This window comes from Zosterops lateralis (genome assembly GCF_965231275.1).
Source record: "Zosterops lateralis genome assembly, chromosome: 4".
In the NCBI taxonomy this organism is placed as follows: domain Eukaryota; kingdom Metazoa; phylum Chordata; class Aves; order Passeriformes; family Zosteropidae; genus Zosterops; species Zosterops lateralis.
In genome coordinates, this window is record NC_139765.1 from 71,908,172 (window position 1) to 71,929,819 (window position 21,648).

General features: G+C 43.2%; 1 protein-coding gene across 3 annotated transcripts in view; it reads right to left on the reverse strand.

The window, feature by feature from the left end:
- CHCHD3 (coiled-coil-helix-coiled-coil-helix domain containing 3) overlaps positions 1-21,648 on the reverse strand; it is a 130,845-nt gene that overhangs the window by 14,356 nt on the left and 94,841 nt on the right. For all 3 annotated transcript variants that reach the window (XM_083858931.1, XM_083858930.1, XM_083858932.1), the window contains exon 6: positions 12,822-12,892. In XM_083858931.1, the coding sequence (XP_083715057.1) occupies positions 12,822-12,892 (71 nt within the window). The remainder of the gene's footprint in view (positions 1-12,821; positions 12,893-21,648) is intronic.

The window sequence follows — 21,648 nt, forward strand, 5'->3', positions numbered from 1 at the left end:
GATCAGCAAACCAACATTTGCCTTCCAAACCTCATCATGTAAACTCAGATTATTTTTGGAGTTTGCATGTGGCACCACTTGAGCTCAGCCTTACTCTCCCAACTAAGAATTATTTAATGAAGACATGGCAAGATTCCACTTGGCTCTTCAGGAGAGCACAAGTCAAAGGATCAGCAAACTGCAAACAAAGCCACAGGCTAGAATTCCTTACTATTTACTCCTAATAAGGAATTTGGAGGAGGTTTCTGAAGCAAAGGAATCAAGGCTCTCCTCAGCTCCATCTCCAGCTCATGGAAAGGCAAATCCAGGCTCTGGGAGATTGAGTTGATGCTTTGCTATTTCTCCTTGAAGTGCCTGAACCATTGCAGGACTACTTGGATATATTAACTGACATTATATGACAGATTAAACCTCAATATTTTTAATTTTTAAGGGGAAAAAATAATTCTGCAGCAGTTTGAAACCTGCTCCTATATGAAGGTGGCAAAAAAGACGAGTTTCATCCACTTAAATGATCCATTTTAATGTTATCTCTGTCCCTGCATTAAATTTTCCACTTTACATCACTCTGTGTGTGTGTGTAAAGCACACAGACACACACACAAAAAAAATACAGAGAGACCCAAATGAGCAGCATAAACCAAATCCAGGACAGCAGAGCACATTCTGGATTTATTGCTGCCACTTATTTCCCAAGAGCTACAACTCACTGCAGGCTTTGTAAAGGCCTCACATCACCTCATCATCCCCAAACCGCGGTGATAAAACCTTCACTGAGCCTCACACTAAAAAAAAAAAAAACAACACAACAAAACAAGCCCAAAATCAACCAGTTTTGATTTTATAAAGGTACTAAATAACATGTTCTAACAAGCAGACACTCTTCTCCTCTCCAGCAAAGGTCAACTACAGCACTCAACACAAAGCACCACAAGACAGTAACTTGTGGCACATTATTACCCAAATATTACTCTCCAGAGCAATATATATTTAACTATTCTCCTCGGCTATAAAAGGCCCCCAAAAACCCTGTTAACTGACCACAAAAATAAAAGATATTATGGGCAGAAGCGGCGTCCAGAAAAAGCAATCACCAGTTAAACACTCCGAGCCTCGCCTGGGTGACGATTACTCGAGGGAACTGAAGGTTGTAATCTTAAGAGACAGCAGAATAAATGCCATTTTTTCATTTGGGCACGAAGTTGTTTAAGAAAACAGGCTTGGATTTGCTCTGCTAAGCCACAAAGGCCACAATTTGTGATTCCACAAAGTCTTGGATTGGGATGAGGCCGAGCCACTCTTTTCATAAAACACAATCAGCTGGGCTGAGCGACAATCAAATGTCATCAACTCCAACAAAGAGCAATGATCCCACTGAGAACGTGCTGCTGGACCTTGCTCTGAGATATCTCAGCCTTAATGTGATGTACAGGGTGTTATAGGAACATTAAAAACGCCCTCAACATCTTTTGTGGCATCTGAGGAAGGAAAATGTTCCTCTCACCAGGAGCAGGTCAGGAACTGGAGCTGGAGGGGTCAGCTGGAAATGACAACATTCACAATTTTTCATTATTCTCTTTATTTAAATTATTTTTCAAGTCTTCAAGTAATTTTTTGCTGCCTGTTGGTGGGTGTTTCCCTAAGGTTGTTGTAAGATACGACAACAAAGATGCTCCAAGGGCTGGAGACCCTGGCAGAGCTGGGGGTGCTCACCTGGAGAAGGGAAGGATGCAGGGAGAGCTTCCAGAACATTCCAGGGCCTAAAGGGGCTCCAGGAGAGCTGCAGAGGGACTGGGGACAAGGGATGGAGGGACAGGACACAGGGAATTCCTGAGAGAGGCGAGATTTGGGTGGGATTTTGGGAAGGAATTCCTGGCTGGGCTGGAATTGCCAGAGCAGCTGTGGCTGCCCCTGGATCCCTGGAATGTCCAAGGCCAGGCTGGAGCAGCCTGGAACAGTGGGGGATGTCCCTGCCCATGGTCCCTGCCCATCCCTGGATATCTGGAATGTCTCCTCCAACCCAAACCATTCCCTGGATCTCTGAGAGCACCAGGGGAGCAGTTTGGGGCACCAGGCAGAGGGTCCTGATGGAACCAGCTCACAAAAACCTTTCAGAAGTCTCTCCTCACTCCCTCCGTGTGCTGCCAACATTAATTAGACATTGGCTTATTAAACAGAACTTCACTCTGCTCCAAGCAAGTAATTCTTGTGTTTTATAAACCTCAGCACAGAGGATTTTTTCCAGCTCCCATTTCTTCTTGCAAGGTCTTCAGGTAGTTTGGTGAAGGGAGGCTTTTTAAGCTAAAGCAGCTCAAGTTTGACAAACTTTAGATTAACCACTCACATTTTCCCCAGTCAGGTCGTGCCCCTCGATTTCAACTGGTTCTCACTAAAGTTTGCTGTTAATTGCTGCTGAGTGAAGAATTCATTCTGCTGCTGCTGCTGAGGCTCATCTCGTTACAAAGGATGGTGCCAGGCTGAGAGAAGGAAAATACTTCTGAAACCTGGTGATCTTTGCCATCACTCTGGGATTTTTGGGTTTTGTTTGGAAGGGGTTTAAATGCAGCAGCCTGAAATAACCCTCACAGAATTGTCATAATTTAGGGGAAAATGCATCAGTGATGGGAATTGTAAGAAACATTTTTTAGCACAGACCTTTCCTCCTCCTCCTGTGCACACAGGTGTGATTTCAGTGACCTCTTTCACTCCATACAAAGAAAAAAAGGCCTCTCTTGGGGGTGCTGCCACTAGAAACCAGCAGGATTTTCTCACCTTCATCTCACTCCCTGGGAAAGGTGAGTCCACTTCAAAGCTGAGGAGGGAATAAGTGCAAAAAAACTCCCCCCCCCAAAAAAAAAGTACAAGGGAGCTCAGAGAAGACAATAATGAACATAATTACAGTCAGTTATTGTTTGCTCTACTCACAAACCTACTTTATAATGCTCCTGCCAGCAGAACTGCTTTATGGGATGTCTTTTTCATGCAGCAACCTTTTCATAAATCAAAGCCCCCAAAAGCAATAGCAGGCAGTTTCTCCAGCAGCCTGTTTGAAAATAAAAGTTAACACCGAGCCCTGGCTGTTATCAATCTTCATAAATGTGTCCATGATACAGCAAATCTGTTCCATATTACCCCAGCTCTGCTCCTAATGCATGCACAGGAGCAAACCCAGTGGCTTTATGGAGCTCCTAAATGGCTCTGGAAGTGGGAGCCACGTTAAGTGGCAAAGGAAGTTTGAAAGGAATAACTGCTCTTCTCATTTCTTTCCATACAGGGTGAAATTATTCCCCTTTCCAGCATGAAAAATGGGTGTTTTGCTACAACTGGAGTTTTCACAGACGAAATAGAGACCCCCCAGGACAATGTGGGTCGTGTCCAAGGAACTACAAGAAGGGGAAATTATCAGGATTTCAGTAATTCCCTTTAGCAGAGATCAGTGGAACTGAGGGTTTTTATATTCATGTACTGACCTGACAATCTGACAGAATTAATAAACTTACTGCAGTGGCACCCACACCCTCTGAAGGAGGAGAAGGGGCACTTGGATCTGTTTTAATTTCTATTTTCTAGGGCTTAAAGGGGCTCCAGGAGAGCTGCAGAGGGACTGGGGACAGGGACAGGACACAGGGAATGGCTTCCCACTGCCACAGGGCAGGGCTGGATGGGAGATTGGGAATTGGGAATTCCTGGCTGGGCTGGAATTGCCAGAGCAGCTGTGGCTGCCCCTGGATCCCTGGAATGTCCAAGGAAAGGTTGGACATTGGGGCTTGGAGCAGCCTGGGATGGTGGAAGGTGTCCCTGCCCATGGCAGGGGTGGCACTGGATGAGCTTCAAGGTCCCTTCCCACCCAAACCATTCTGTGATCCCATGATTTAACCACTTTATAAGAAACCTAAATATTCGTTTTACAAACCTCATTTTCTGATGCTGACAGCCCTTTGAAATAAAACCCCAAATTTGAGATTATTTCCTCAAATATTTACTGCCTACTTTGCCTTTAAGCTGTGATTTCCCTCAGGTGCAGCCCAAGCACAATGGCTGTGCTGGATTTTTTTTCCCCTGATTTTCCAACACTACTGGAAAAAAAGATTTTAAAAAAGAGAAGAACCACACATCATGTGCTAACAGAGATAATTGTAATTCATTCTTCACCCAGGAACAGGTGAATTCTCCTAAAAAATAAAACAACATCACCAGCTCTAGGAAAACATTTTCACTTCCCCAAAGAGAGGTTTGTGCTGGAGGCTCCCAAGTGAGATTTGTAGGATTTGATCCTACAGATGGCTTGGCCTCATTAAAAACATCCTCAGAAAAGGTATTTTTCTAAATCTCAGCCACAAAAGATTAGGAAATAGAGAACAAATTAATAATAAAAAAGGAGCTGCTGTGGGGTTTAACCTCGCAGCTTTAATGCTGTAATTGGGAAATCCCAACAAAGGATACAAGGCATTAAAAACAAGAGGCTTTATTGCTTGTTTGGAATAAACCTGGGGAGGGAACAGGCAGCCAGATGTGCCCTGGAATGCCAAACGCACCGGGAGAAATTCCCAAACCTGCAGCCAGGGAAGGGATTGACTCCAACAAGGGCAGCCAGGAATTCTCCCAGCTCTGGGCTGAATTCTCCAAAAGAGAATCAAAACCAATTCCACTGGGGCTCACAAAGGTGTGAGGGCAGAGTTTCACTCCCTGCTTTCACAGGGAAGTTTTTAACATGACTTTGTGTTTCTCTGTGAGCAAACAGAGAAAAGCAGCAGTGCCTGAACACATTTCTCTTTCCAGCACTTCCACCCTGAACAGGAAAAGGGAACAGGGAAAGGAGCTGCAGGTCAGAAAACCACAAAGGTTCAGCTTGGAAAAGACCTTAAAGATCATTAACTTATTGCAGTCCCAACTCCCCTCCCACAGGCAAATCTTCCCACATAGTTATCCCACAATATCCTACACGGTTATCCCACAATATCCTACACAGTTATCCCACTGCACCCTATACAGTTATCCCACAATATCCTACACGGTTATCCCACAATATCCTACACAGTTATCCCACTGCATCCTACAGTTATCCCACAACATCCTACACAGTTATCCCACTGCATCCTACAGTTATCCCACTGCACCCTACACAGTTATCCCACTGCATCCTACAGTTATCCCACAACATCCTACACAGTTATCCCACTCTACCCTATACAGTTATCCCACTGCATCCTACACAGTTATCCCACTGCATCCTACAGTTATCCCACTCTACCCTACACAGTTATCCCACTGCATCCTACACAGTTATCCCACTGTATCCTACAGTTATCCCACTGCACCCTACACAGTTATCCCACTGCATCCTACAGTTATCCCACAACATCCTACACAGTTATCCCACTCTACCCTACACAGTTATCCCACTGCATCCTACACAGTTATCCCACTCTACCCTATACAGTTATCCCACTGCATCCTACACAGTTATCCCACTCTACCCTACACAGTTATCACAGTTATCCCACTGTATCCTACAGTTATCCCACTGCACCCTACACAGATATCCCACTGTATCCTACACAGTTATCCCACTGCACCCTACACAGTTATCCCACTGTATCCTACACAGATATCCCACTGTATCCTACACAGTTATCCCACTGCACCCTACACAGTTATCCCACTGCACCCTACACAGTTATCCCACTGTATCCTACAGTTATCCCACTGCACCCTACACAGATATCCCACTGTATCCTACACAGTTATCCCACTGCACCCTATACAGTTATCCCACAATATCCTACACAGTTATCTCACTGTATCCTACACAGTTATCCCACAACATCCTACACAGTTATCCCACTGTATCCTACACATTTATCCCACTGCACCCTACACAGATATCCCACTGCATCCTACACAGTTATCCCACTGTATCCTACACAGTTATCCCACTGCATCCTACACAGTTATCCCACTCTACCCTACACAGTTATCCCACTGCACCCTACAGTTATCCCACTGCATCCTACACAGTTATCCCACTCTACCCTACACAGTTATCCCACTGCACCCTACAGTTATCCCACTGCATCCTACACAGTTATCCCACTGCATCCTACACAGCTATCCCACTATATCCTACACAGTTATCCCACTGCATCCTACAGTTATCCCATTGCATCCTACACAGCTATCCCACTCTACCCTACACAGTTATCCCACTGCACCCTACAGTTATCCCATTGCATCCCACACAGTTATCCCACCCTACCCTACACAGTTATCCCACTGCATTCTACACAGTTATCCCACTGCATCCTACAGTTATCCCACTGTATCCCACACAGTTATCCCGCTGTATCCTACACAGTTATCCCGCTGTATCCTACACAGTTAAGCCACAACATCCTACAGTTATCCCACTGTATCCTACACACTTATCCCACTCTACCCTACACAGTTATCCCACTCTACCCTACACAGCTATTCCCCCACAACAATATCCTACAATAATCATCCTGTTCTACCTGTCCCCCCTCCCAGAAAATCTTTTATTTTATGTATTAATTCAAAGGAAATTTAAAAAAAAAAAATCCTACTCCTGACTCGGTGCTTTACAAACATTAATTTTAAGATTGCTTTCTCCATTACAGAGAGTAAAGGATCTCACTGTGTGAAAAACTGGGGACAGCCTGAGGGGAGATTTAATGAATGTATCCATGATTTCTAGAAAGGAGGAAAAAAAAGATTATGCCAAACATGGAAAAAATTGACTTGCCCTCTTTATTAATGTGCTATCTAAATTTTGAATAATGGATTTTAAAAGTTAATGTAACTCAAAAAAACACCCTCAAGAGCTTCAATCCTGCTTCCTGACCAAACAAACTCATTTAAATTTCACACCAGAGCTCAGAGATTTCAGTAAAAACACAGACCCAAGGCACAGACTATTTGTGCAAGAGAAACACACAGATATTCCACCAGGCTCCCAGTTCATTCTGTAGGAATTTGCATCCAGCTCCAAATGCCCAATCCATGTTTGATCCAGCCCTGCTGAGAACCCTCACTCCTCATGGACTGCACTGATCAAAGGAACCAAGTTCAGGATCTGCCTGGTGCAGGGAAACCCAAAGTTGTCACATCTGCAGTGACAATCACAGGTAAACACACTGAAAATGGCTCCAGGGAATTCTGACATTCCAAAGGGTAACAAAGGATTCTCTGATTTGTTTACAGGTGCAGAGAAACTGGGACAAGGGAACTGCTGCCCACCAAAGTCTCCTCTTTAAACTGGAACTGGATGAGTTTTCAGGTCCCTGGGTCAAAGCACAATCCCTTGTACAGAGCAGCAGAAAGTCCAGCAGATTTCCTGAGTGAGCTCAGTCCCTGCAGCCCAACCCCATGAGAACCAAGCCCTGACTGAAAGAACTGAGCAAAGAAAAGAGTTTATTCAAAAGGAACAGGGTTGGGATGTGTAAGATAAACAAGAGGCTGGAAAGATTTATTAAAGTCTCTTTACCAAAGTCTCTGTGCAATGATATTCCACCAGGCCCCCAGTTTGCTCCAAAGGAATTTGCATCCAGCTCCAAATGCTCAGTTCATGTTTGATCCAGCCCTGCTGAGAACCCTCACTCCTCATGGACTGCACTGATCAAAGGAACCAAGTTCAGGATCTGCCTGGTGCAGGGAAACCCAAAGTTGTCACATCTGCAGTGACAATCACAGGTAAACACACTGAAAATGGCTCCAGGGAATTCTGACATTCCAAAGGGTAACAAAGGATTCTCTGATTTGTTTACAGGTGCAGAGAAACTGGGACAAGGGAACTGCTGCCCACCCAAGTCTCCTCTTTAAACTGGAACTGGATGAGTTTTCAGGTCCCTGGGTCAAAGCACAATCTCTTATACAGAGCAGCAGAAAGTCCAGCAGATTTCCCGAGTGAGCTCAGCTCCTGCAGCCCAACCCCATGAGAACCAAGCCCTGACTGAAAGAACTGAGCAAAGAAAAGAGTTTATTCAAAAGGAACAGGGTTTGGGATATGTAAGATAAACAAGGGACTGGAAAGGTCTATTAAAATCTCTTTACCAAAGTCTCTTCCCACCTGAAGCAGCTCTGTGCACTCAGAATCTGGACAGGTTTCAAGCCAAGAGGGGTGACAGCATCACTTCCATGCAGGAAAACTGCACCCACACTTGGCTTGTGGAGTGAAACGAGTTTGAGATCAGACACCTCTGCCTGAAGCACTTTTCAAACCTCTCCTGGTGGCAGCACAGCTGTGTGTGAAGAGGTGCAAGAGCAGAAAAGAGAAATAAAATCTTTGGGTACCTCTGGTGCTGAGAAAAGCTCTATGGCTGAGCTGAGCTGAGCTGTGGTATTTAATTCTTTAATTCCCAGCATCACTTACAAACAGCTCACAGCTCGCTAAGGGATGTCAGGAGTAACTTGGCACCATCATCCCCAGCCAGAACACATGACAAAAAAAATCAAGGATACCACCAGCAACAGTGTCATCAGGGCAAACAACCCTGCAATGATTCTCTCCTGACAAAGCACCACCTATATTTGCTGTATTTGTAAGAGGAAACATTAATTCAAGAGGTTTCTGTGCAGAGCTATTTGCCCTTGGCTAAGCACAAAAAAAAAAAAAAGCTGAACTAAAGGCACAAAGCCTGCAGGATTTTTTTTTTTTTTGTAGCTTCCTATTTTCTGTTATTGAAACAACAATAACGTGGTATTTCATATATAACTGGTGATTTGTAGTTTTAACTTTAGGTTTTAAAAGCAACAACTTTTAATTCAGGGCCAGGTTGGATGGGCTGCAGCAACTTGGTCGAGGGAAGGTGAAGGTGGAATGGGATGAGCTTTAAAACCATTTTGGGAATCAATGATGTTATTTAAGGTACAACAGGAGCTGCTACAAACTGGGAGTCTGGGTCTGCACAAGGAGAAATAAAGCAGAAATTCTCTGCCTGGCCCTCAGATTTCTGTGTTACAGAGGAGTGAGTGCAGCACGATGGTGACTGAAGATATTTGCATTAAGAAACTATCAATATTCCCAATTTACAGGCAGTGCAAGAGCCCTCTGAAAGTCACCATATGTGCCCCAACATCAGAAGGGTAACGAGGACAGGGAAATAAAGCCACACTTCCCTGGACTCACTCCAAAGTCATCAATAAAATGCTGATTTTCTCTCTCTACCCTTTTTTTTTTTCTTTCAGTGTCCAGAGAATTGGCACCATTGCTTTGTGAGACAATTATATCTGAATATTGAAGTGTTGCTGTTATTAATTTACTGTGGTTTCATCACACTCCTTTTCTGCTTCACAAATCACAACATTGGGCAGAATTCACAGGAAATTCTGTGAATATTTCAAATATTCACAGCTGAGCATCAAACAGAACTTCATGGGGGAGGTGTCCATGGCAGGGGGTGGAACTGGATCATCCTTAAGGTCCTTCCCAGCCCAAACCACTCCGTGATTTTCTGATTTCCTTAAATTTTATTTTTAGTAAACATGAATGACTTTATGACAGAGAAATCCTAATTAAAGGAAGAAATTATATTGATGATTTGTCATTTCTTCCCATTCATTCTAGGAGAATTGATGGAGTGAATCATGTCCAAAAGTTTCATAATAAAGGGATAAAGCCCCTCAAAATCTGTGATGCAGAATAAACACTCAGATGATGCAAAGGATCCTTGGAAACTTTGGGGAATTAATTCCATTACTGGGGAAAACCTCACCCCAAAATGCTCAGTCAATCCCCCAAGAGGACTTGGGGTTTCCATCAGTTTGGATGGCTGGGAATTAAGGTTTTTCCCTCAAAAAAACTCTAGCAGCAAGAAGCAATTCTATGCTGTCCACAAGAGCAGAGGAATGGCAGAATATTTAGGAAAAAAGCCCTAATGCACAGCTATGAATTCTAAATATACCACCAGAAATCAAAACCCATGGAAGATTAAAAAAAAAAAAAAAAGCAAAAAAAAAAACATTTATTTTAGGGCTGTCTTTGCCCTCTCTGCTTCTTAAATGAATAATGAAGATGTCACTTGGCTCGAGACACCACGGGGGAATAAAATGTCACCGCTGCAGCTGCCGAATTTCCCGTTCCCAGCCCTCCAAATTAAGGGAAAAAAAACCCCCACAAAAACCCACAAAACAAAAGGGAAAATTTGATTAGGAAAAGTTCAAATCCTTGCCCAAAGCTCAGCTCTTTCCTGTAACGTGGCATTCTTCTCTTCTTGTGTAAACTCCTCATTATAACGGAGCCATCTTCATAATGGAATAATTGGGGTTATAATGGAACTGTGGGAAGATAATTCCAGCTTGAGGAGGGGCAGCATGGCCCTGTAATGTTGTTTTAATGTGATTTGGGGACTGCAGGAACTGCCTGAACCTGCTCATTTAGGATTTGATCAATGGGAATTAGGCTGGTAAAGAGATGAAGCATTTGATAATTCTCAATTTGATCAATGTTGAATCGGGGGACTTCGTGGAGATAAAAAACACTCCTCGTGGACATTTGGAATATCAGTTTATTGCAGGCAGCAAGAGGAACTGCAGACACAAGACTGGCCAGGTCCCTGCTCCAAACCCATGTGGGATATTTTTATTTTTTTCCTCTTTTAATGGGGTTTAATTATCCCTAAAGACTGATGAAGCCACAGCTGATGTAATTTCAGAGATTAAATGAAGGAAGGAGAATCCAGGAAATATTTAATATCTAACAACACCATCCACTTCTTGCTCTGGGAAACGATGCAGCTTAAAAAGTGGAAGAAATTCGAGGCTTAAAAAGTGGAAGAAATTCAAGATATATCACTAAAACTGGGTAACTAATTCTAGACATGCCTAAAATAAAGTCAGACTATTTGCTAATAACACCACAATTAGATCCATTAATCTTGCACTTGGAACCTGCAATCACAGGCAGCACATGGCTTTGTGCATTAACAAAATTTAGCAGCTCAACCTTATTTAATTCTTCTTTTACAGCCAATTAAACAACTCTTTAAACACCACTGGAGCCTCTGTCCTCTCAATCCTCATGTGCAATTAAACTGCACATGAGAAGTGCCCGTGACACCAAAAGAGCATCTTTAGGTGTCACTAAATCATTCCTCATTTATCCATCAAGTTCCATAAAAGAGGCAGCGATAAAATAACATCTCCTGCATTGAAACCTTCAATAAAAAAAAAAAATAAAAGACACGGTGTTTTAAAAGGATTTGAGGTAAGGAAAAACCTTTAAATTGGAAAGTAATATTGGTATTTTGGGCTTTTTATCAAATCTGCCACAATTTATGTGCATATTTCAGGCACCTTTTTATTCCCTGATTTTATTTTATTTTTTTCCTTTTGTTTTCTTGGAAGGCAATGGACCAATAGGGGATCTACTGATTTAAAAATCCCAAATTATTTTTAGGAAATTTGGTTTCAAGTGCAAAAGCAGCACAGTAATTGCAGTGCTGCTATTACAGACCAATCAAATGGATGATTTCAACTTATACCTTGAGTTTCTAGGAAATTAAGGAAAGTCCAATCCCATCAAATGTTAGGAATGTCCAAATCCTCCTCAGTAAACATTCCTTGATTTCTGCACCCAATAAAATGGTTTTCTTAAATTCCTTTCATGCTCAGGACTGGCCCTTGCTCTATCAATCAGCTGCATTTGTGCACAAAAAGGAACCCAAAGCATTTGATTTACTTCAGAAATCCTTTATGCATCAGGAGGAAAAACCCAATCCCAAATCCATTTTCCACCTCTGCCCACTAAACCCACCCAGAGCTCCTCGGCAAAACTTCAAATCCCAACAAAAACCTTATTTAGGAATAATGCAAGTGAAATGAGGGAATTGTTGGATTTAGAAAGCCGTAAAATATCCCAGTGTAACAAAGGAAGGAGACACCCAGGTGGGAATTTTATCCCAACCTTCCTGGATTTCCAGACATGATGGAAAACCCTTTGAATGATGCTGAAATCAGACCTTGATCAATGGTCATCCTTGTCCCTCCTGTTTAAGGCACAGATTAATTTAGTGCTCAATATACTCTGCACCATTAAAGCTACAAAAATTTTATATATACACCAGAGAATATCCAACAATTCACGCTGTTAAGAGATAAAACGAGGTTTTTCTTCTGCTTTAAAATTTTATTTGCGTCATTATCGGCAGCTCAGAAAGGACTTTTCTCTTCCTGCTCATCAAAAAATCCAAACAAAACCCAAACCAGGAGAAAATCCCTCCACAGGCCTGCAAAAAATAGTGGCAGAATAATTCATTTTCTGCAGCATTCCTTGGTTAGAGGAGGGAATTGAGGCTGTAAAAAGTTCTGTGTCTTCACTAAAATGATAAATGGAATCTCGAGCCTGAGGCACGAAACAGCCCAAAGGGAAGGTCCAAGGCCAAGGGTCACTGTCACTTTGATCCATCAATTACCAGATCTTCTCTTCACTTTCTTCAGCACTAATAAAAATTATTTAATTTGACCTTCACTGTCGAGGGCAGAGTGAAATTCCTCATTTAAATCCTTCCCATGGTGTGTGATTGTGATGCAAAGTTGGAATCCCATTTTTGGTGCTCCATCAGGGGAATCTATTTTTAGATTATTTCACGCTCCTTATCAACTATAAATTAATAAACGTGCACAAAATGTGCCTCCCACTTCTCTGCAGCTTATGGTGCCTATACATTGGCCTCCAAATTCTCCCAAATTCCCTCCTTTCAACAGCCTGATAGGATCTGGGAGGGAGGAAAGGGGCATTATTGTGCATTTTAATGTGGTAAGAACTCATCCAGCTGCCAGGAAAAAAAACAGGAGAAGGGACTCACTTGAACCGAGCTGAGACTTCATCAGCAGCTTTTTGGTATTGCTCAGTGGTGACCTTGTAGAACTGGGCACTCTGGAAAAAAAAATCAGAATAAATACAGATTTCAGTTAGTATCATTTACAGAGATGCTAATATCAAATCACTAAAGCTGATTTTGGATTTAAAAATATATTTTTATATATTTGTTTCAAAAAACTCTCAAAACATAACCATAAAATGACAAAGTTTTGGAAATCACTTTTTTTTGGGAGGGGGATTAAAAGAAATGGCTCTTGGGGAGGAAACTCTAAAGGGACACGGGGTAAGAATCCCATATTTAGCACAAGGTGTTCCTGGAGTCTTTGCAACTTTTTCATTAGAAATTAAAACCAAAATACTGATTCTTGATTTCTTTGCAGTGCCCTGTTTGTGCTCCTCACACACATCTGCCCCCCTTCCTCACAAGTGACACTGGAGCCAAGCTTCAAAGTCACACAATAAATTAACTATGCCTCGACTTTCCCTTCTGCTCTCTGCCTTGGAAACGCCTCTCTAAGGAGTTCCTGCAATATTCCAAACTCCCAGGTCCCTTCAATCAGTTGCTAATTTTAATTTTTAAAGTTCCTAAGGAGTTCCTGCAATATTCCAAACTCCCAACTCCCTTCAATCAGTTGTTAATTTTAATTTTTAAAGCCAGGCAGCTTCAGAACAGAATTTCATCTCCCCTAAAATCAGGGATGGCTTTGACTCAGTTCTACAAAATCATTCATTTCCAAAGGACAGGTGAGAGGTGCTCACCAAGCAACCAAAGTTTTTCAGGTGTGAAAATGCTGTGTCAGAGGAGGTTTAGCTTTGATATTGGGAAAATTCCTTCATGGAAAAGGTGGTAAAGCATTGGAACAGCTGCAGGGGTGGAGTCCCCATCCCTGGAGGGATTCAAAGCCATGTGGAGGTGGCACTTGGGGACAGGGCTCAGTGGTGGCCTTGGCAGTGCTGGGGAATGGTTGGACTTGGATGATCTTAAAGGTCTTTTCCAGCCTAAAGAATTCTGAGATAAATGGCTGGAATGTTGTTTTTGCTTCACGTCTCAATAATACAGAGGTGGCATTTTTCAGGAGGTTTTTATAGCCTCGGCACAGTTGGACCTCAGCTATAATAACCAAGGCACCTGGCTGCCCAGCTGGAGGGAGAAAGCAAAGTTTGAGCAGCACAAAACTTCCCTGAAACCATTTCCCTCGGAATGCTGATGGAAACAGGGAGTGGAGAGGCAAAAAAAAGGTTGTGCTGGCACTTTGCAAGAGCTCTGGTGTAGCTTTGAGTCATCGGCATCCCAGGGAGTGATGTTAACATGGCAACAAAATCCTGACAATCCCACACTGTGTGATTACATCAAAACCAGCTGAACCCTCGTTTTAACAACCTGGGACTTGATCCTGTGTCTTTGGAGTTATTGATGCCTCAATATGGATTTGGCATCTTTCAAATATTTCGCTTGTGTCAGGCTGAGGGAGCTGGGATTGTTCACCCTGGAGAGGAAAAAGTTCTGGGAGAGCTCAGAGCTCCTGAAGAGACTCCAGGAGAGGGACTGGGGACAAGGACAGGACACAGGGAATGGCTTCCCACTGCCACAGGGCAGGGCTGGATGGGATTTGGGAATTGGGAATTCCTGCCTGGGCTGGAATTGCCAGAGCAGCTGTGGCTGCCCCTGGATCCCTGGAATGTCCAAGGCCAGGTTGGATCACCCTGGGACAGTGGGAGGTGTCCCTGCCCATGGCAGAGGTGGAATTAGATGGGATTTAAGGTCCCTTCCAACCCAAACCATTCCATGATTCCATAACACACATGGATGCCACAATCCACTCCATGAGAAGCACCATCTCAATTTTAATTTTGGGTAAAATGAAGCAGTTTAACTTAACACCTTGATGTGTGGAAAAGCAATATGATGACAACATTTTTAGGAGAAAAAAAAAAACAAATGGAAAAGGCTGTAAGTGGAGAGATCACTGTCCCATAAAAGTCATAGGATGACACAGGTCTGTGGTCACTGGGTGAGCAAACATGTCCTAAAGAATATTTATCATTTTGTGAGCACTGCAGGTCTCACTCCTGCAAAAAACACTTCCTGAAGTTCTAAAAGAGGCAGCACCAATTACAAAAAGAAATGCAAAGAAAAACATTTTTCCTTCCCACTGAAAGATTTCATCTTCCAACCTTGCGACTGATAATCTCGAAATGTACCAAAACCAGTGAATAAAACACCAGCTCCAGACAGGGCTAAAATTGTATTACAGGGCTAATATTTTCTCCCAAATGATAACAAATTGGCCAAGAGGCACTGCAGGCAAAGGTCAGGCCGGGATCAGCAGGAGCAGAGGGCTGAGCTGCTCTCCCCACTGCCAGCCCCACACCTCATCACTCATTTGCTCTAAACCTCGGCTCTCCACGCACGACACCGACGCTCATTTATCCCCCCATAAATCATCGTCACCCTGGGAGCAAAGGAAAGGGAAATTCTCCTCACACCAGTGACCCCCTGGTGTTCAGCTGCCCCATCCCAGCCAGGTCCAGGCTGCTGGGATGGGATCCATGGGATGGGATCCCGTGATGGGCAGCAGGGCAAGGCTGAGATGATGAATGGTTCTCCATCACCCCCTGTCCCCTCCCAGGCCAACGTGGACTAGAATCTTATTTAAGCTGCCATTTATCTTTCTTTGGCCCGGTCAATAAAGATGAACACAACAGTTGTAAGGATCGATTGCAATTTTTTCTCATTTTCAAGCATGAAGGAGCATTTCTGACATAAAAACAATATTCAGGGTGTACTTGTTCTGCTTTTTAATTGCAGTTCAAGTGATCAACTGAGCTGCTCCGTATATGCCCAGAAGTTTTAATCCTACAAGCTATCAAGAAATCATTTGTTATCTTAGATGAAGTGTGCTGTTTGTTGGCTCAGGTCTACTATTGAAATTCACTCAGATTCTCTTTTAGAGATAAACTCTCTGTAACCCAGAGATGAAGTTTCGTTTTCCAAGTCCTCCAGATAAAAGTGCAGTGATCATTTCCTTAAATGCAGATTAAAAATGGTGCTGTAACATCATTTCCTCATCTCCAGATAAAGGCAGACATCATATTATTATTATTATTATTATTATCATCATCATTATTGTTATATCGTCATCATCATTATTGTTATTATTATTTATTATCCTCATCCCTGAAGTGTCCAAGGCCAGGCTGGATGGGGATTGGAGCAGCCTGGGATAGTGGGAGATGTCCCTGCCATGGCAGGGGTGGCACTGGATAAGTTTAAAGTCCCCCTCACACCCAAATCCAGCAGTTTTGGCCCAAAGATAATGAAGATATTGCAGTAAAATTGAGTATCAAGTGGTGCCTTTTCCAGAGCCACCCTTCAAGTGAACTGAGAGAAATAGAGGCTGAACGAGAAGTTAAAGAGAACTTCAATTTTAATTCTAAATCCATCCAATTTGCCCTGATACACAGAAAATGTAAATAATGCCACAAGTCAGGGAGAGAAAACTCTGACCTGGCCACTGACAGGTGACACTTTCACCACTGAAATAATTTTCCCTGAGCAAAAGTTGAAACTTCTTAAAGCTGGAGGAATAAGAGGAGAATTATTTCTCTCCACAGCTCTCATTTCAAAAGGTCTGTGTAAGAAAAAATAAATTGAAAATAAATTCCTGGAGCCCCTCAGAAGGTCACTGTTTTGTCTGCATGGGGGACCTCAAAGCACGAGCACACGTTTCACTCTGGGCTGAAAAACCTTCAGATTTGCAAGCAGGGAAAGTTCTGAGGGATCCTGTGTCATCCACGCTGATAAAAGATTATCAAAAGAACCAAGAGAACTTGAGATCCCTCATTTAATTTCACCAGAGATGCTTCACCTATATGCACTATTTTATTAAAAATAAATGGAACTGTTTTCACTGCAGACAAGACCACGACTGATTTTTGGCATTGAATCGTCGCTTTTTAAGCCCTTCAAGAGATTCATTATGAGAGTAACATTCAGGCAATCTATTTAATTTTTTAAAATTAAATAGTTACGTAGTTAACAGTTGATTTGACAAAGGGAAAAAAAAAAAAGACTTTTGACTTGCATACAAAAGAGACAAATCTGCCCTTTGCTTCAAATTAGTGCTGGGAAAGACAAAAATGAGCCCAGCTTGATTCCAGCTCAGCTCAGCACCTGCTCCACCCACCAAAGGAACCAAGGGCTTGGGCTGTTTGGCACCTTTGAGAATCAGGGGAGAATTTTTAATTTAAAGACTTCTTTTTCCTTCTCATCCTCCCCCACGGAAAGACTCAAAGCATCGGGCAGGCAAAAGATTATCCCGTTCCCTGAATGGCAAATTGGGAAGTTTTCTGTGCCTCTTTTTAATCCATTTCTGCTGCAGTTAAGCTTCTTTTCTCCTTTAATTGTACTTGTGGCCATTTCATCTCGGGATCTTTAACGAAGCCATTTGTGGATAATAGGGAGCATTTTGTTTTAATCATCCTGTTGACACAGAGCCCGAGATCTGAGCGGCCTTAAAAGAGATTTCCAAAGCCACAAGGAAATTGTTTCACTTATTTTAGTCCAAACTCAAGCATGACCAGGCTGCTCCAAGCCCCATCTTTTGGACTCAGACAATTCCAGGGATCCGGAGGCAGCCCAGGCAGGAATTCCTTCCCAAAATCTCACCCAAATGTCCCCTTTTCCAATCTGAAGCCATTCCCTGTGTCCTGTCCCTGTCTCCAGTCCCCCTCCAGCTCTCCTGGAGTTCCTTTAGGTCCTGGAATGTGCTGGAAGCTCTCCCTGGATCCTTCTGTTCTTCAGGTGAATCAGTGGAATTAGAGGGACACGGGAGAAAAGACATCAATAGTTTTTGATTTAAACACAGCAAATGGAACAGCTTCAGCTCCAGGGAACTGCACTGAGTAAGGGCAGACTGAGGTGCTGAGCTCTGGCACACAGGGAATGGCATTCCCTGAGAAAAGGCTCTGATTTCACAATGGGGATCTTCATTTATTCCAAAACAACTTTGATTTTCTTCTTATAGAATCACAGGATGGGTTGGGTTGGAAGGGACCTCAAAGCTCATCTCATTCCATCCCATCCATGGGCAGGGACACCTCCCACTGTCCCAGGGTGTTCCAAGTTCTGTCCAACCTGGCCTTGGACATTCCAGGGATCCAGGGGCAGCCACAGCTGCTCTGGCAATTCCAGCCCAGGCAGGAATTCCCAATTCCCAATCTCCCATCCAGCCCTGCCCTGTGGCAGTGGGAAGCCATTCCCTGTGTCCTGTCCCTGTCCCCAGTCCCTCTGCAGCTCTCCTGGAGCCCCTTTGGGCCCTGGAATGTTCTGGAAGTTCTCCCTGGATCCTTCACCTTTCCCAGTGAGCATCCCCAGCTCTCCCAGCCTGGCCCCAGAGCAGAGAGGCTCCAGCCTTGGAGCAACTCTGGGGCTTCCTCTGGACTACAGAGAAAAAGTCCAGGTTAGAAGAAATAAAACTTTAAAACATCCAGTCATGTTTCATCTTTGGAGCTGCCACCAAGTGAGCGAGGAGGGAAGGAATTAGGGAAGAAAAAAATACAAAAAAAAAAAGAATAAAACCATCAACTGTTTTGTGCCTCCACCCCATTTCCAAATTACATTCAATTACAGCTTTATAAATATGACCATTCCGATGGCATTTTCATTTGAATTTCAAGCCTCTATTTATCCCTGAATTGATTTTAATAAGCAATGGAAAAACCAAGCATTTAACATCAGACAGCTTCCCAAGGAACACTGCATCTTCATTCTGCCTCCAAATGATCTATGGACGAGGGAATTTCTTCTGAAATGTCAGCAGATCAGGCCTGGGCTTGAATTTTTAGATAAGTTATTCTTTTTACAAGTTCTGACTGCTCTCATTTGATCCAGCTGCTCTAGGCAGTCAATTGGTGCAGTTTTTATTCCAGAGATGAAACTAAGGATGTCCAAATCCACATTCAGAGATCCTACATAATAAAACTTCAGACTTCTACTCTTGTTTTTAACTCTTATTATGAACTCCTTTTTTTATGAGGGGACTGACTGCCCTCACTGGGGGGAAATTCTCTGGATCTGCCACAGGGCTGAAAATCAGCTTTTTAGGAAATTTGTCCAAATGGAGCATCTTTCCACAAAAAAAAAAAAAAATAAAATAAAATTGGTCTCTGCCCAAAGCAAACCAGTTTTCCAATCCTAAACTACAGTATAAAAGGTGCCTTTGGAGAAGGACCAAACAATTCCCTTCCACCACAATTCAGGGACTAAAGATGAATGGGCAGAGCATGGGGTGAATTTTTACAGCAGAGGAGAACTTTTTTATGTGAAATAAGTAGGAGAAGAGGGAATTCAAACTGAAAAGAGAAGCCCCACAGAAAGTAAAAGCAAAGGAAACAACCTGGGATCCTGGACTGAGCCTGCAGAGGACACCCAGATAAAGGAGTTGAGGCAATTTTTAGGATTTTGGTGGTGCTTGCCTAGAGCTCCCTATTTCAAATTCAACTGCAATTCCCTCTTTTCTGTCTTTAGAAAATTTCCTGTGTCCATTTTAAGAAGCTGGGTCAGGACCAGGCTGTGCTGTGACAGAAGAGATGCCTGAACTGTCCCAGACTGGAGGGAGGATTTGGGACACCCAAAACCACCAAAACCACCCAGCAGCTGTTCCTACAGAGACATAAAACCAAAAAAATATCCCAAAGGTGTTGAAAACACCACAGAGCCACCCAAACAAAAACCTAGAAGGTGTCCTTGCCCATGGCAGGTTGGAATGAGATGATGTTGAAGGTCCCAAACCAATCTGTGATTCCACAAAACACTTGCCCTGCCTGGTAAACGTCCTGCAGGAAGGAAATTCATTTCCCACCAGTGTGTGCTCAATTCCACAATGGAATTGTGGAATGGTTTGACATCTTTGAATATCACTGCAATCTTTGACAAAGATATTCAGAGTGCAGCAGGCAAGGTAAAATACTTAACTCAGCTATCAGCAGAAAATGGGGGGGAAAAGAAAGCGATTTTTGACCTTTTCTTTTGAATTTCCAACTCTGGTTTTCAGGCACCACTAACTAATGCCTTTAAACTGCAACTATTAATGGCTCTGAAGTTTCTCCCCAGCCATGCCTCACTTCACTTTTCTGCCCTGCTAGAACATCGATCTCTAATTTGTTAACACTCAGAGCTGCCAAAGAAAATGAAAACCTTTGTGAAAAGGACAAATCTATTCCAAGTTCTTACAGCTATTCAGCCAAGCAGCTAATCTGCATGTAATTGTAGTAGTGGTGTTAATACAAATGTGCTCAGGCTTTGAGATGCACCTGAAAACGCACAACTTGTATTTATGGTCCCTCCTGATGACAAGAAGCCTCTTTTAAAATGTTCTCATTTAAAATTTCCCTTCTCAGCTCAGCCCTGTCACTATTCACTATGGTTTAAATTATCTTGTCCTAATGGGGTTGTTTCTCCACAGGCTTTGCCCCCCCAAAAAATGAATGTGGTACATCTTTGAGGCACACAGGGATGGGAATTGCTGCTGCCAGGGGTGATGCCCAAGAAATCCAAGCTGGGAATTTTCTTCTGTTGGTGGCAACAGGTGCAGATGGCAGCACAGGAATGAGGATTTTAAATTCCTGTTGCTGGTTGTTGGTTTTGTGGAATGAATTCTTAAATGCTGGTCCAATGGGGCACTTGTGCAAAGCAAAAACCACAGGGAATCACATCAGCTCAAAGCAAACCAGGATCAGCACGAATCCTAAAATCCTGGAATGGTTTGGGATGGAAGGGACCTTCAAGATTATCCAGTTCCAACCCCCTGCCATGGGCAGAGACACCTCCCACTAACCCAGAGTCCCATCCAGGAATATTCCAGTGTTTTATCCCAAGGTACAGAGCTGTCCATTCTGGCACAGATCATTTCCACACACAGAGATTTGCTACAGCAGCATAAAGTCAGTTCAGCTGAAATCTTCCATCCCATTCCTGCACATCCTGCAGGATGATTCCCACAAAGTCCTGAGGTGTTGGAGACTCAAATTTGAGGTGATTCATGAAGTTGTTTTGGCCAAATTTCTGAGCTGAGTCCAAGGCAGCCCTTTCATGATTTACAACAGCCACGGTTTTAAGAGGAAATCTCAAAGTCAGAGAAAATCTGGGAAAATCCCTTTAACCACTTGTTTTTCCAACTCATTTTGGGCAGCTTTTGGAGGCAGAGATCCCATTACAGTGATCCAAAAAAAGTACTTCCCTCCAAGGACAGGTAAGGGACAGGGATTTTAAGAGGTTGTGGTATCTCCAACCTCAGAGCTCCCCAAAAATCCCCCTGTCAAAGCCCTCACCAAACCTGCTCTGAGCAGGTGCTTGGACCTCCCCAGGCTCCTCACAGTCGGAACAACTCCATAAATATGGAAAGTGGGATCTGCTATCGGGGTGAAAATCACTTTTGGCTTGTTAGACGTGCAATCTGCTCTGCAGCTGGAGGTGAAATTCATCTTGTGGCAGCAGCCCAACAGAAAGAATCACAGATTAGCTCCGTCTTCTTTCAAATCAATGGAAAATAGCTGGGTTTAGCTCTGTTTATTAGATCTCCCCTCTCATTGCTGCACTGAGATTGGCTGCCTCGGGCCATAATGAATGCAAAATTACCATTTTTTGAAAAGCACAAATAACGTTCACGTCGCCAGTCCAAGAGAGAGAGACCACAAATAAAGTTTCTGAAAGAAATTGGAAAATATTCTGTCTTTTTCAATCCAACAGCCCTGGCAACAGTGTCACAGCACGGGCTTGGAGTTGTTTCTCTCAATGCTTTAAAAAGTTT